Source organism: Sminthopsis crassicaudata, chromosome 1 (assembly GCF_048593235.1).
Source record: "Sminthopsis crassicaudata isolate SCR6 chromosome 1, ASM4859323v1, whole genome shotgun sequence".
NCBI lineage: Eukaryota > Metazoa > Chordata > Mammalia > Dasyuromorphia > Dasyuridae > Sminthopsis > Sminthopsis crassicaudata.
Window position 1 is genome coordinate 274,888,454 of NC_133617.1, and position 15,066 is coordinate 274,903,519.

At 32.6% G+C, this 15,066-nt stretch overlaps 1 protein-coding gene across 14 annotated transcripts in view; it reads left to right on the forward strand.

Moving 5' to 3' along the window:
- Positions 1-15,066, forward strand: part of CSPP1 (centrosome and spindle pole associated protein 1) — a 125,091-nt gene that overhangs the window by 26,274 nt on the left and 83,751 nt on the right. For 13 of the 14 annotated variants that reach the window (XR_012484336.1, XR_012484335.1, XM_074278826.1 and 10 more), the window contains one exon: positions 1,590-1,693. Coding sequence is in view for 12 of the 14 variants with exons in the window: in XM_074278826.1 (XP_074134927.1) it covers positions 1,590-1,693 (104 nt within the window). In the remaining 2 variants the exon portion in view is untranslated. Of the gene's footprint in view, positions 1-1,589; positions 1,694-10,626; positions 10,714-15,066 lie in introns of those variants that run through there. The other variant, XM_074278832.1, reaches the window with a different exon arrangement.

Consider the following 15,066-nt stretch of genomic DNA (forward strand, 5'->3'; position numbering starts at 1 on the left):
ATTGGAGGTGGAACACTGTTTAGAATTACATAATTATTTGTCACATAGAAAAAATAACAGCATTATAAGTACCATTTAAATTTATAGTAAAAGATAAATAGATAATCTTTATAAATGATATACTAGATATATGTGAAAGTAAGTATAACATTTCTACTTCTCTGAAAGATGTGAATAATTTGTTTACTCTTCCCACTGTGAGCTAAGTTCCCTTAGCGTATAGTGTGATTGCACAACAAAGCCTTTATTATGACTGTATATGCTGAGATATTTTACTTCACTTCATAGTTATTGTGCATTTGTTTTTGGGTAAAAATTTATCTAAATGCAAAAGTAGAAAAATAAAAATATTTTTCATATTTTCTCTATTTTGGATGAGATTCAAAATATGAAATCTTTTTCCTTTATAATGGTAGATATAAGTAGTATTTTCTCCAAAGGAAGATCTAATTTTCTTGGTTTTTAAAGGATGGCCACTAGTTATTCCAAAAAAATTGGTTAGTTAGTGCTTTTTAGTTATGGAAGATTTTAAACTCTTGAAAGAAAATTATTAGCAATGTGAGTTAAAAGGTGTTACCTTAAGGAAGTGTATGTGTTGATAATACTCAAATCCTTTTAAAGGTGATAGGAGATAATGTGATATGAGTATTCCAGCTGTGAACATGACAATAAAGTGATAAGATAATTGGATAGTATATGTTATACATATATACATATGTTGTATACAATTTTGTAAAAGCCAGTGAACACCCATTAAAATTTATAGTTCTTTGGCTTAATTTCTGAAATATTTTAGTGATGTAATAAAGCACTGGTATGTCATGCCTATGACCAGGTCCCATTCTTTAGTTGCTTTGTGAGGAATAAGGCATAGAAATGGTGATATCAATGGCAACACATACACTGTAGCTAGTTATCTTAACTATAGTCCTTTCTGGATTTCAAAAGGAAAAACTTCTATTTTGTTGAAATGAAAATATTTGAAATTATATTTTTTTATCTAGTAAGGCCAGAGAAAGAGGGAGAGCTTTCAAAAATCTGAAAAGAATAGTCATCTATCACCTATGCTTGACATAGTCTTTTATAATAAAAATTAACTTTTGAAAAGTATGTAACCTAATCTTAAAGCTCATTTAAGTGGATATTTTTAAAAATAATTTTAAAAGGAAATGTTTAGTTTCTATGAAATAGTAGCTTTTTCAATCAGTGGTTTAAATTTATCATAAGATAAAATTGCTAAACACCATAAATATATTTCCTAAGAAAAATGTTTTTGACAAATTTATTTTTGTAAGCTTCCTCACTGAAAAATACGTGATTACATATTCTAGAATTGAAAATGGACAATCTGACATTCTTAAGAGTTTTATTTTACAAAAATGATAATCAAATTAGATGCGTCATTTTTCTTTGGTTTTATTTTGCCAATTTGATTGTAGTCCAAAGATTAAAATAGTTGAGGCTTTGCTAATAATCAAAAGATGCAGATATAAGTAGACTTTCTTCCGAGTTTGTTTTGTTCTATCTAGAGTGCATTGAAAGTGAAGTTCTGTTATTTAAGTTGTTAGTAAATACTTTCTATTTTTCAGGGATTGACTATGGATTGAGTTTACCACTTGGTGAAGACTATGAGAGGAAGAAACATAAACTAAAGGAAGAACTTCGCCAAGATTATAGACGGTATCTTACTCAGGTAAAGATTTTTTTACTAAGGATGGATATTAAGCTTCAAGGTGGCAACGCTAGCATAAGTTAAAAATTTCTGATTAGGATTCCTTTCATCATAAGATATTTGAATGTTTCCTCTGCAAAACCCAAATGCAGAGGTACTACTGCAGAACTTAATCATGTGTGTAGATGACAATAAAAAACTGAAAGCACACATAAAGGAGAAAAAATTGAGGAGAGGAGAAATAGTAGAGGCAGAATCAGAGAGTAAAAGGTATACTTTTTATATCCAGTGAATGCTCTTAAGTTCACTTACCTGATATAAAGCAACAGGTTATAATTTTGAATGAGATTCTATATCTTAAAATATGATATTTTAAAAAAATAGTTGTCATTTTTCATGTTAGATACTTATTGATTCATTTTTAATTACAGTAGCAGTTAAGAATTATTTTCTGCCTTCAAAATAATATAGTAAACATAATTTCATCCTTTTTTATTGACTATAAACTGCCTTTTAAATACAATTTGTTGGCTACTATAAGACATAGGTTAATATTATCAGCCTTAAGATGCATGATAAATATTAAACAAACTCATTTTAATTTGTAAGATATAAGCTTTGTATGTTTTTGTAAAATAATCTGAAGTAATCAGATGTTGTCACTTTTAGGATATTGAATTTATCTCATCTTCATCTTGGCTCCTTATTTTAATTAAAACTTTTTTGCATATGGAGGGAAAGAATTTTGAATGTGTTTTATCAATGACTTGTTTTTCTTGATTTTAGTATATTATGTTGGCAAAAAAGAAAAGTAGAGTGCCTGAAAAATGCACCCTCCTCAATGTTAAAATTAATAGCTTGTAATTTTTGTATTTGAGATTGCCACTATAATGATGTGCTGGAGCTAGTTTCTGCTTCCTTTTGAGAGCTGTTTGTTCAAGTCTCAACCTTAGAAATTGGAGAATACAAATTGGTACTTATATCATGGTTTAGATTTAAGAAAATGACAGAAAAAATTTTAACAATGTAGATTAAATGTTAAAGTTTAACACTTTTTTCCAAGTGTATTTCAGAGTGCTTGTTGTTAAAAATTTATCTGTACACCTCTGACTGCTCCTCCACTAATTAGAACAATTTTGTTTGTGTTGTTGAAGAAAGTAGTAATTCATTACATTTCTTGTTCATAGCAAGATGATATTCCACACATCATTTTTTCACTAATCCCCTTGATTTTTGCATTGCATTTGCTATCTTTTCTTTATCATGAATTCTTTGCAATCATGAATTGCTGTTAAATCTAAATTCATGTGTGATCTGGCATGTTATTTGTCACCACTTGAATAAAACTTCAATAAATGGTAGGTGGAATGTTTGAGAAATATTCAGTTGATTAATGAATTGTACATTATTAGGATTTAAATTATTGATTTATTTATGGAAAAGTATGCCTATAAATTTTAGTGTACTTTTGCTGTAATAGTTCAGTTATGTGAATATTAAGTAACTTGTGTTTCTTTTATATATTTGAGGGAAAGAAACAGATGACTAAAAAAATATATTATTAATTTAAACAAAAAAACAACTTTTATGGTAGGATGACATGAGATCTATTATACTGGTCCCTCACCCACACACTTTTTTTTTTTTTTTCTATCAGAACTTATTGGTAGGACTTGGCTTACACAATACTGATTTTTCATTGCTACTTTGAAACCTTGATTCCTCCATCTTTTACCTATTGGAAAAAATGCAAACTTTCCTCCTTGTTCTTTGCTTCAGAATAGCACAAAACTCTTTTTATGCATATTTTTAAGATCTTTAGTGCTACATACTAATGGAAAATAGTGAGCAAAATTTATAGTTTTATGGTCCTTCATAGTTAAAGCTAGTGTTTTGTGTAAATGTTCAAGAAACTAGTTTTCTTAGTTTCCTCTTGATAAACTTAAAAAAAAATTTTTTTTTTCAATTCTCTCTGGGTAAATGCTAAGCTAAGTTCTTAAGTTTTCTAGTTATTTGATTAATTGATATTATTTGATTCTTAACTAGGTATTTCATTTTGTATATAAGCTATTGACTCAACCATATAGCACCAGATATGGGATCCCTACATGAGAAATATCCAAAATCTCTTCTTTCTTTCATCCAGTGACATCCCTTGATCTTTAGTTCTGTAAAGACCTTTGTGTAGTCTCCTAGGTTCACTAATTTTTAGCCTTGATCCTAAGTCTTGGAAAGAGCAACATTTCCTTCCTCCCAATCTCGTCTTCTAGAAATTTCAATTCTGACCTTAGAAACTGTCTTAAAATGGGAATGATAACAAGTATTTGCGCCTCGCAGTTTTATGAAGTGTTCTGTAAACTGTAAAGTGCTGCATAAGTCAGCTATTATTTAATAAAAGTTTTATAATGTATATATTAAGTAAATAAATGCACTCATTAAAATTATTATGATAATTTTAAGTGGTAGATGTTGTTTAATAAGATGAGCATTTATTTTTTTATTAGCAATATTAAGAATTGTTGAATGCCTAACCTAATATGTTCATCACTCTGCTGGGCTCTGAAGGGATATAAGAGAAATGTAAGCCATTAAACACATTACAATAGCTCACATTTCAAAGTTTACAAAGTGCCTTATTTGTAATTATTAGCTCTAGAAACTCATATGCCATCCACAAACACACCTAGAGAACCATCCTTTCTTTTACCCTGTCTCTTTTGTCCTGGTTAGTTTTTCCCCAACCAATTCAAATTTTCTTTTCTTTTTTTTTTTTTTTCCTCTAATATCTTAAATATCTTTGTAAAAACGTAGTTTTAAAAAAAATCAGTGAACACTAATTATGCCACTTAAATGTCATTCTTTTGGTGTACTTAAGATTAAAGTAGTACAAATGCTCAGTTCTTATTAAAGTAGTACAAGTGCTCAGTTCTTAGTGTATACTCCTTATATTGTTGTTGATCTACTTCTCTTGTGAAAACTCTGTATGTATTCACTGGGCCTATGGCCGCTATCCTCTCCAAGGAACTACCACCACTTCAAATGACAGTTAATACAGTATTGTTTTTGTTTGATAGTTGAGGAAATTTATTCTCAGAGAAGTAGAATGACTTAGGACCATATGGAAAATAAATATCAGAGGGGCAGCTAGGTGGTACAGTGGATAGAGCACCAGCCCTCAAGTCAGGAGGACAATCTTGAGTTGAAATCTGGCCTCAGACACTTAACACTTCCTAGCTGTGTGACCCTGGGCAAGTCACTTAACCTCAGTTGTCTCAGGGAAAAGAAAGAAAGAAAGTATCAGAGTTGGAATTTCACTGAGTCTGAAAGTTGTTGGGGATCTTAGAATCCATCTAGTTTAACCCATACTGAAATAAAAGTACTCTTGACAGCATACTCAACAAGTAGACTTCCAGCCTCTGTTGAAGACTTCATGTGAAAGAGAAATCTGCTACTTTCTAAGGCAGTCATTTATCTTTTGGATGCCTTTGATTATTAAGTTTTTCTTTATATTGAACCAAAATATGCCTTTTTGCTTTCATTTATTATGACTTATTCTGCCTTCTGGGCCAAGCAGAAAACAAATTTTTATTCTATATAACAAATCTTTCAAAGACTTGAAAACAGTGATTATTATGTTCTCCCTAATTCTTAAGTTAAACATATTAATTTCCTCTACTTGATCTTCATAAGGAATGATTTCCACCCTCCCCCCATTTTTAAAGTCTTTTCAATTTTCCTTGGGAAGCTTTTCATTTTCTCAGTGTCAACATTTGGCATTCAGAGCTGATACGAAGGACTGAGAAGGGGCATTATATTTAGGTCTTAGAAAGGGTTATGGCCAGTGTAGAATATAACAGCTTTTAGCTCTTTTGTTTTGAACACTATTGACTCATATTGATCTTTTAATTCTTTGAAACACTGAAATCTTTTTCATATGTTTATTTAAGTATGCTTGGTTGGTATCACTGGTTAGTATTCTTTATTTGTGAAATTGTTTTAATCTATGCCTATCTACCTACTTATTTATTATACACAAACATATTAAATTTCATTTTATTAGATTTAGCCTAGTGATCTAGCTAATGATCTTGGATCTTGACTGGTTGTTCAATATGTTAGTTTGCTCTCCCAGTTTTGGGTCACTTGCAGATTTGATAAGTATGCCATTTATGCCTTTAATCCAGGTTATCAGCACAACTGTTAAGCACTACAAGACTTCTGATAGATCCACTAGATAACTTCTAAAAACCTCTAGTGCTATTAATAAACTACTCTTTTTGATTAGTTATTTAATTAATTCTGAATCCACTTAACTTTATAGCTCATATCTCTTCATCTTGACTAGTAGAATAGAATGAGAGATAATTGTTATCTTTCAATTTCTTATTCCAAGTCCATTGGATTTTTTGACTCAGCTCTACAATATTTCTCCCACACTATAAACTTTTCTGCTGTGTATAAGATAATGTTTTAGGCATTTAGGGTACTTCAAAAAATGTATATTTTTGCAGATGGTTAGGATTGTGAGAATATAACTTATACAGATTAATAGACAATTAGAGCATCTGGTTGAAGTGAGCGTAAGAGTCTTTACACAGGAGATGCTCTTAAGCAAAATCTTGAAAGAAGATAAAACTTCTAAGAAGCAATAAGAAGGTGTAGTGGGTAGAACACTGGACTTGGGGTCAGGAAGACTTGAATTCATATCCAACCATTAATAGCCCTGCTTTCTGCTTCTCTTTTCTTCTTTACTCTTGTCCTACACACCAAGTGATTCTATTCTATCTCACTTCTTCAGCAGAGTGCAACCTGCATCATCTCTACTCTTTCACTTATCTTTCATCTCTTCCTATTACTTTTTTAGTCTCTACAAAGATGGCCCATCTCCTTTATCTCTACAATCCCCTCACTTCACCTTATCTCTACTAATTATTATTCTATATCTTTTCTCTTTTGTGATTAAACTCTTTGAGAAGGCTGTCTATAATTGATGCTTTAATTTCCTTTTTTCTCACTGTTAACTCTTTGAAGTCTGGATTCTTCAAATTTCTAAATCCAATTGTCTTTTTTGATGTCTCTTCAACTTTTGGCGCTTTTGATCACCCTCTTCTTAATTCTCTTCTCTTTTGATATATATATATATATATATATATATATATATATATGTATTTTTTTTTTTTTTTTTTTTTTTGTCATTACTCTCTTCTGATTGTCCTCCTGACTGTTCCTTTTTAATAGTCAGTAATCATTTCTTACCAGCTGCCATGCTTGGCTTGGACTTGGATCATTGTGCTTCCTCCATAATACACTCATTTACTAGAACTATCATGGAGATTGCTTCATTTTTAGTACTCAACATTTCCTCAGTACCTTCAGTTCCTTTTTCCTTCTGTTTGGAATTCTAGGGGAACAAAATGAAAGGGGGCTTAGACTTTTCTGGTTATCTCTTCATTTCCCACTGGCTGCTTTATTTGGTTTAGACTCCACTGGATAACCATCACATCATGCCAGATATCCTTCAGCAACACACCCTGCACCCCCCCTCAGCTTCCTGTTCTGTCTTCCCCCTCTAGTTGTAAGCTCTTTGAGGGCAGGGACTGTTGTCTTCTCCTTTGTATTTTCAGCACTTTCTATAGTGTTTGGCACTTAATAGATGCTAAATAAATGTTTTTGTCTGTATTCTTCTATCCCCCTGACCAGTCCTTCTCCGTCTCCTTTGCAATACCATCATATAAATCATATCCCTTAAAGGTAGGTGTCTTATGTGTTTTGTCCTACATCCTCTCCTCTATACTGTTTCACTTGATTTTGACAAGCCCCACAGATTCAATTATCATCTCTGCACATAATTCTCAGATCTACTTAACAACTACTTAGCTCTCCTAAATTTCAGATTTGTATCTTTAATTGCCTTTTAGATATCTCACATTGAAGTTTAATCTCAACACGTTTAAAACTAAACTCATCACCTACCTCCCAAATATTCCTCTTTCTGAACTTCCCTATTACTATCAAGGGTACCACTATGTTCCCATTCCCTGAGGCTTGCAATCTACAGTTATCCTCAAAGTCTTTTTCATCTCCCATGTCTGATATATTGTCAAGTCTGTTAATTTTGCCTTTCTGACATCTCTATATATTCCCTCCTCTCTTCTGACTCATTGACACTGACCATCTTTCTGTTTCTCATACAAAACACTCCTCCAGACTCCAGATGTTTCCACTGGATATATCCCTCATGTCTAGTGTTCTCTTTCTTCATTTCCATCAAGTCCTAGAAAAATTCCACCATGCACTAGAAATTTTTCCTGATTATTATTAGTTCTAGTTTCTTTCCTTTGTTGATTATTTTCAATGTATCCTGTATTTATTTTGTTTGTACATAATTGCTTTCATGCTGTGCCTTACTAGGCTGTCCCCTTAGGAACAGTGTCTGTCTTTTGCCATTCTTTGTGTCCCCAATGTTTAGTACGGTGTCTGTCATATTGTAAGTGCTTAATAAATGCCTTTTAGACTGACTTAACTTTTGTTTCTGTTAGTTTTCTCTCTTATAAAATGGGGGTAATATCTCCTACCTCTTAGGATTATTGTAAGAATAAGTGAGATAATTGTAAAGTGCTTTGTGAATCTTAAAGTTCTATATAAATGTTAATTGTTGTTTTTAAAATCATTTTTGTTAAAGAAATTTGAGATGTAGAGGTCATACATTTTAAAAATGGAGAATAGCTCATGCAAAGGCATGAAAAATGAGAAAATGAATTTGGAGAATAGATGATAGTATGATCTAATTGGAATGTGAAATGTGTAAATGGGAAGGATGTAAATTAGGCTAGAAAGTTAATGGTAAATCTGTGTCCCCTAGATTGTCCACAAAAGCCTCTTAGAATTCCTGATCCAGTTCTAAAATAGAAATTAGAATTACTAGAAGAAATTGGAAATATCACAAACATAGCATATAAATATTGAAATAGTAGACTATGTAAATTCTTTAAGGGAAATCAGTATGATTAAAGTGTTCTGAAAAGGCTTTTATAGAACATGTAGACTTTGAAATTGGACTTTAAAAAGTAGCTTCTTATTCCCAAGAGAATTACTTATATATAAGGCTGTATCAGTCATTTTAATACTTAGTCACACCTATATTGTTATTTAATTACTTTAACATATGTGTCCTTCTACTTAATTACATTGTAAGATCATACATTTTTGTTTGCCTTGTCTGGAAAGGTACTACTAATATTAAGTGCTTCATAAATATTTGTTATTTGGTACTTTACAGAATCTGTGATTTCATCATGGGATACTCATTTCTAGAATACAAATCTCAACTTGTAGGTGTTTTCTGATTGTGGGTGATTCTTGCTTATATACTTCAATACATAATCTATGGAGAATCTTCCTAATATGCTAGAGGCTTTCTTCTAAGTCTGAATGTTTCATGGGCCAAAGAATAGCACGTGGGTTGCTATATTCCCTTGCTCTGCTTGGTATATGACCAGTTCATTTACTTATATAAATTTTTTGGATTGTGTCTTCAACACTACTTTGTGCATGAAAGTCATCTTTGGTAATAAGGCTTCATTGTACTTATTTATGCTTATCATTTATCTCTATTGCCTTGTTGGGTCACTTGAAGTTCAGATCCTCTGGAGATTGTGGCATTCTATGCTTTGTAGTCATATAATATTACTGGAAGAAAATTGATGTTAACAAAAGATAGATCTTAGTGCTAGGAAATAGCTTGGACTCTTTAAAAACAAGCTATTTTCTCAAATGCAATCCGTACTGTCCTCTTCAAATTCCATTCTGCTCCCAGTTTGTTGTCCATTTGCAGTGTTTGTCCAATGAACTGATAATTGTACTGAATTCAAGATTGTGTGTGTGTGTGTGTGTGTGTGTGTGTGTGTGTGTGTGTATGTGTATATATATAATAGACTAGTTAGCATTATATATATATTTGGCTTTTGCGGTATTATAAAACTTACCTTTTTGGAGTGTGCTACTTGACAGCAGTGATTTTTTTCAGTCATGGCCTCTCTTACCCTCATTTTACAGATTAGAAAACTGAGGCTACAAGTTTGGGAGGCAAAATTTGAACTCAGATCTTTTTGCCTCCAAAACCAGTAATCTGAATTGTACCACTTAGTTGTACTAAATAAGTATACAGTGTAAATGAAAGGTAATCTCAGAAGTCATTGGCAGGGTGGGGGGGGAGATAGGGGGCAGAAGGGCCATATAATAAGTGCTTAATTTCCTTGTTGATTGATTAATCATGAGTTTTATTGAGAAGGTCCTGTAATTGTCTAAGACTTAAGTCATATAATATTTGCAAATAGGAGTATCTGGAAGACATGACTATGTATATATCCCTTTGCCATTTGGAATCTACATGATAATTCTATTTGATGGAGAGTAACACTTAGCAGACATATCCCTCCCTCTTTGATGCCTTTGAATACAATCAGAGGATCACTGAATAAAATTACGTTTTCTAGTTTCTGTCAAAAAAATCTCATGAGCTTAATGTGTGAGAGACAGTTCGTTAGAGAAGCCTTTTACATTTTGCTTAAATTGATTGCTTTTTAAAATAGTCAACAAACAATAAATAATAGATCTATTTGTACTATAACTTTCAGCCGCTTATGTTTTATAATTTCATAATGAATTTATAGAAATGAGAAAGGAGGAATATTGAAGTAGTGGATGATAAGATTCTAGATACTTTTTTTTTTTTTTTTTTTTTTTTGGGTAGTAATACCTTTCCCCTATTATTTGGTAATTTCCCCTTTTTCAAATATATTGTAAGTTAGACCTTTAGTGCTTTCAAAAGTGTTGCTTTTGGCATAGATCTTTTCTCTTTGGAGTAAGCATACTCCAGCAGTTTTTCCTGAAATGCTGAATTTCTTGAATTCATTTTCTTAAGTGCCATTTCTACTTACTTTCTTATAATATAGCGCATGCAGAACTGAGCTGTTAGAGTCCAAAGGTGGTGTTTCCAGTGACATATATGATGAAAATAGGTTGCTATTAAAATGCTCCAGGTATGTTTTATTTTTGTCTATTTGTTGTTACCACATTTTAGTTATAAAATGGTCTTGGTCTCATGCCAAGTCTTTCATAGATTTGTTTTCCCTTAGCTTTTCTTCTCTGATTTATAATATAATAATTCTCATACATAATCTTCCATTATCCTTATTTATAATCTCTTACTTATGATGTTTATATTTAAAATATAAATAGTATTGTGTTTGGCTATTCAGTAAAGGGTTTAGGTGTTTGCTGGCCAAAGTTTTCTCCAGGCTCTTTTGTTATGATGTCTGATTGTGCTATTTCCTTTACAGTGGTTAAATTTATGAAGGAGATGGTAATAATGATGTTATCTTTTCCTTTATGCATTTTGTTTCTTTGCAACAGGGTATTAAGGAATTATTCAGGTTGGAGCTTGTTTTAAGCAGGTTCAGTGATTTCTTCTTTTTATTTTTCTTGATTTTGGTTATATTTTAATTGGTGTTACTTGTAGATAGTAGATTCTATATTTCCATATTAGGAAACACTTATTTTTTGTATCAGTAGACATTGTTTTGTTATGTGGTTTAGTGCCTATTTCCAGAGTTTTCTATAAATGGGAGTAACTGAGTAACTCAGGTCTTTAGATTCTGTTTCTATTTTTCTCTCTCAACATACACAAACAAGTACATTTAGTCATTTTTCTTATATCTAAATTCAAATTTAAGTTTCACTTTTTTAAACATTGACATGACTTGAAGACTTTTGTCAAGTTTTTAAATATTGATGGGTAATCTGTAGTTATCTTCATAGTATGTTTTTGGCATATGTTTATTGTGAAAATAACAAAACCAGATGACCATGAACTGATGCTTTTCCTTACTATGTTTGGACTCATGGAAAACCAATTCTACAAAGTTTCTAATTGGCCTTTTAAAAGGACAACCTGTGAGCCATCCTTATATTTAGATTTGTTTTCTGATTTCATTTCTATTCTATTAGACTATTTCTTTATGATTTTCTAAGATGGATGTTGGAGATCTCTTGTTTCTATTTATGTTTGATTCTACCAGTTTAAAGATTATGAGATTTCACCTCCCTTTACCCACTTTTCTGTTATTCTACTGTTATAAAAATAGAAGGGGACTGCGTAAGACTGAAGACTATTTGTGTTTCTTTTTTTTTTTTGTTGTTGTTGTTTAATGGGTTATTATTGCAAAAATATTATCTAGCAGCTAGTGTATGGTTATTAACTTTTTCAACATTAGTTAGGGGTTGGTCCATGGATAGATTATTTATTTTAACTATCATACTTAAAACCTTTCCAAGATGTTATTGGATTGATGATTATTATTTTCCAAGAAGTTATTGAAGTTTATATTCTGCTGGTATAGCCTTCTGAGATCTCAAGGTCATATCTGCTTCATTATAAAGTTTCAGTGTAAGATTTTTTTAAAATTTATTATTATATGTGCATATAGAGAAAGCATAATGTGACCTACTTGAGAGTTGTTTTTTGCCTTTGTATTACCAGTGTTTACTAGCACAATGGCTAGGACATAGTATGTTCTTAATAAATGCTTGTTTTATTCAGTGATTATTTTTTTAAAAAAATTTTTTTTGGATTCTGGCTTTTTTTTTAAATAGTTTTTATTTACTAGATATATGTATGGGTAATTTTACAACATTGTTCTAATTTTTCCCCTTCTTCCCCTTCCCCCAGATGGCAGGTTGACCAATACATGTTAAATATGTTAGAGTATAAATTAAATACGATATGTGTATACATGTCCAAACAATTGTTTTGCTGTTCAAAAAGAATCAGACTTTGAAATAATGTACAATTAGTCTGTGAAGGAAATCAAAAATGCAGGCGGACAAAAATAGAGGGATTGGGAATTCTATGTAGTGGTTCAGTGATTATTTTAAAAAGCCAAATCACAGAATGTCAAGAGTTATTTAGCTATATTATCTTCCATATGAGAAAGCTAAATCTTAAGAGTAATGAAATGATTCCCCAATTACTTGGCTAATAAATGGTAAAATCTGAATTAGAACTAATTTTACCTGTACAGACAGTTTTTGCTTTGATTAATTATACATTGTGTAAATTCAACTTTAAGAATTCTGAAAGAAATCTGCATTCCAAAAAATACACCTATGTTAACTTTACTGCTAAGAGGTGTATGGAGTGTTCAGGGGAGGAATTAACCCCTCAGATGTGAGGGCTTCCCAAGCCTCTTCAGGGCTGCTCATCCATCTTTGGTATCTCCTTTCATTCAGCTCTCACCTATGACTGCAAGAACTTAGACCATGTACAGGAAACTTACTAGGCTGGACTAAGCCAGGTTGAGGGTAACTGACACGGCCTAAACCTGTCAGTGAATTAGGAGAATGTTTACGGAGACTTTGCTTAGTGGAATGGTCAGATGAGAACGGTTTTGTTCCAAAGGCTTTCCAAAGGTGGGCTGAAGCAGGTGCTACACAGAGTTTAGAGCTTGGTTAGACCTCACAGATGTCAAGGTTATCCACAGCATTCTGAGTCATCACCAGTTATCTTGACTTTTAGTTCTGTCATTGGATTTTTATGACTCAGGAGGAAAGAGTGAGACTGACAACTTGAGACAACTGTGCCTCACTTAAATATCAATTCACCTGCAAGTCAAGACATTTTCTGTGATGCCACTGATCCTCTTTGAAAATGAAGGACAAGGGCAGCTAGGTGGTGCAGTAGAGAGAGCACCAGCCCTGAAGTCAGGGGGACCTGAGTTCAAATCTGGTCTCAGACAGATAACACTTCTTGGCTGTGTGACCCTGGGCAACTCATTTAACCTCAATTGCCTCAGGGGGAAAAAATGAAGGACAAACAAACAGCACTGTCCTCTTTTTCTCTGCTCCTGTGCCTTGCCTCAACACTCTATGCTTCTTCCCTCCCTGCTCCCCTCAAGTCCTCCAAACTTAAAACAAACAAACAAAAAAAACCCTTCCAAGTGAAAGCAAAAGACAAGCCTGCTACTGCTGCCATTTTGGGATTGGGGCCTGGCCTGAGGCCTTTGGCACTGAAAGAGGAGACTTGCTCTTCTCTGCCTGTGTGCCCAGCCCCTTTAAGTGTCTTTCTTCCATCTGTCCATGATTGAGTACTGCATTTCTCTATCTGGCCCTTGTTTGTCCCCCATGCTTTATTTCTCTCTGTATCTGTGTCTAACCCCTCTGTGTCTGTCTCCCATGTGTTTTTCTTCTTGGTACTGGTCAAGCCCCCATGTGGCTGACCCTAGACTTCTAATTCTTCCTCCTGCTCTTCTTTCTTGGCCTTCATGTATCCTTGAGCCATGTTGTGCTGCCACCTTCTGTCCACAAGGGAACAGCCTCCTTCCTGCTTGCCTCCCTCCATGTCTGGAACAAATTCATGTTACATAAAAATTGCTTTACATAGAGGTCCATGATCCATTTATATAAAATGAAAATTGTATTTAAAAAAAAACCCTAAAATGAACTAAATTTGCGTTGGTGGAAAGTAGGACAGTAGGAAAGTAGGAGGGAGAATAAAGAATAAAGTCATGGAAAAAGGAATTCCTTAGCATTAGCATATGTGGGAAGCATTAAGAAAAAAGACCTGACAAAATCCTGGATATTGGTGGAAAACAAATTGGATTTTGGGGGAAGGGGAGGAGTTGGAAATATTAAATGGATAGCCCAAAAAGTTTGGATTAATTTGGTAGTACCAAAGCCATACTCACTACTGTGTGAATGCTTAAAATTTTTTATAATTCAGTTCAAGCTTTGGGAAGTTTATAAATAGATAAAAAAATTACAAGTATAGGTTTCTGGATAAGTTGAATATCTGTTGTTTGAGTGCCAGGTTGTTAAGTTTGGGAATTCTCATTGAAATGTGAGTTAGAAAGCAAATGTTTTTGATCATATAAATTCTTGGAACCATCTACTTTAATATTATGTGTGTTGGTGAAACTTGTATACTCACACTGAAATCAAAAATCTTTGAATTATATTGAAGTAATTAATGGAATCATGGAATCAATTGAAAAAGAGACTGACCTAAAAGCAGAGGTACTATGTGGGAGTTTATTGGAATATCTATTATCTAGTAGATTTTTATGGAGTTTATTGGAATAGCTTTTATTGATAATTTGTACACACCATGCTTAAGTTTCTTTAAAAACATGATTGGCTACTGCACGAGATAGGAACTTTGCTTTCTTCTTGTAATTGAATGACTAGAGACATTTGCTATTTCCCTTCTTATTTCCTCCTCTCATTTAATTGGCAGTGGATTTGCCCAGAACTCCTAACCCCAGGCTCTTTATAGTTTCATCTTAGTGCTAAACTTTGGCAAGATCATAAAAGTATGTGAAACATGAATAAAAACATTC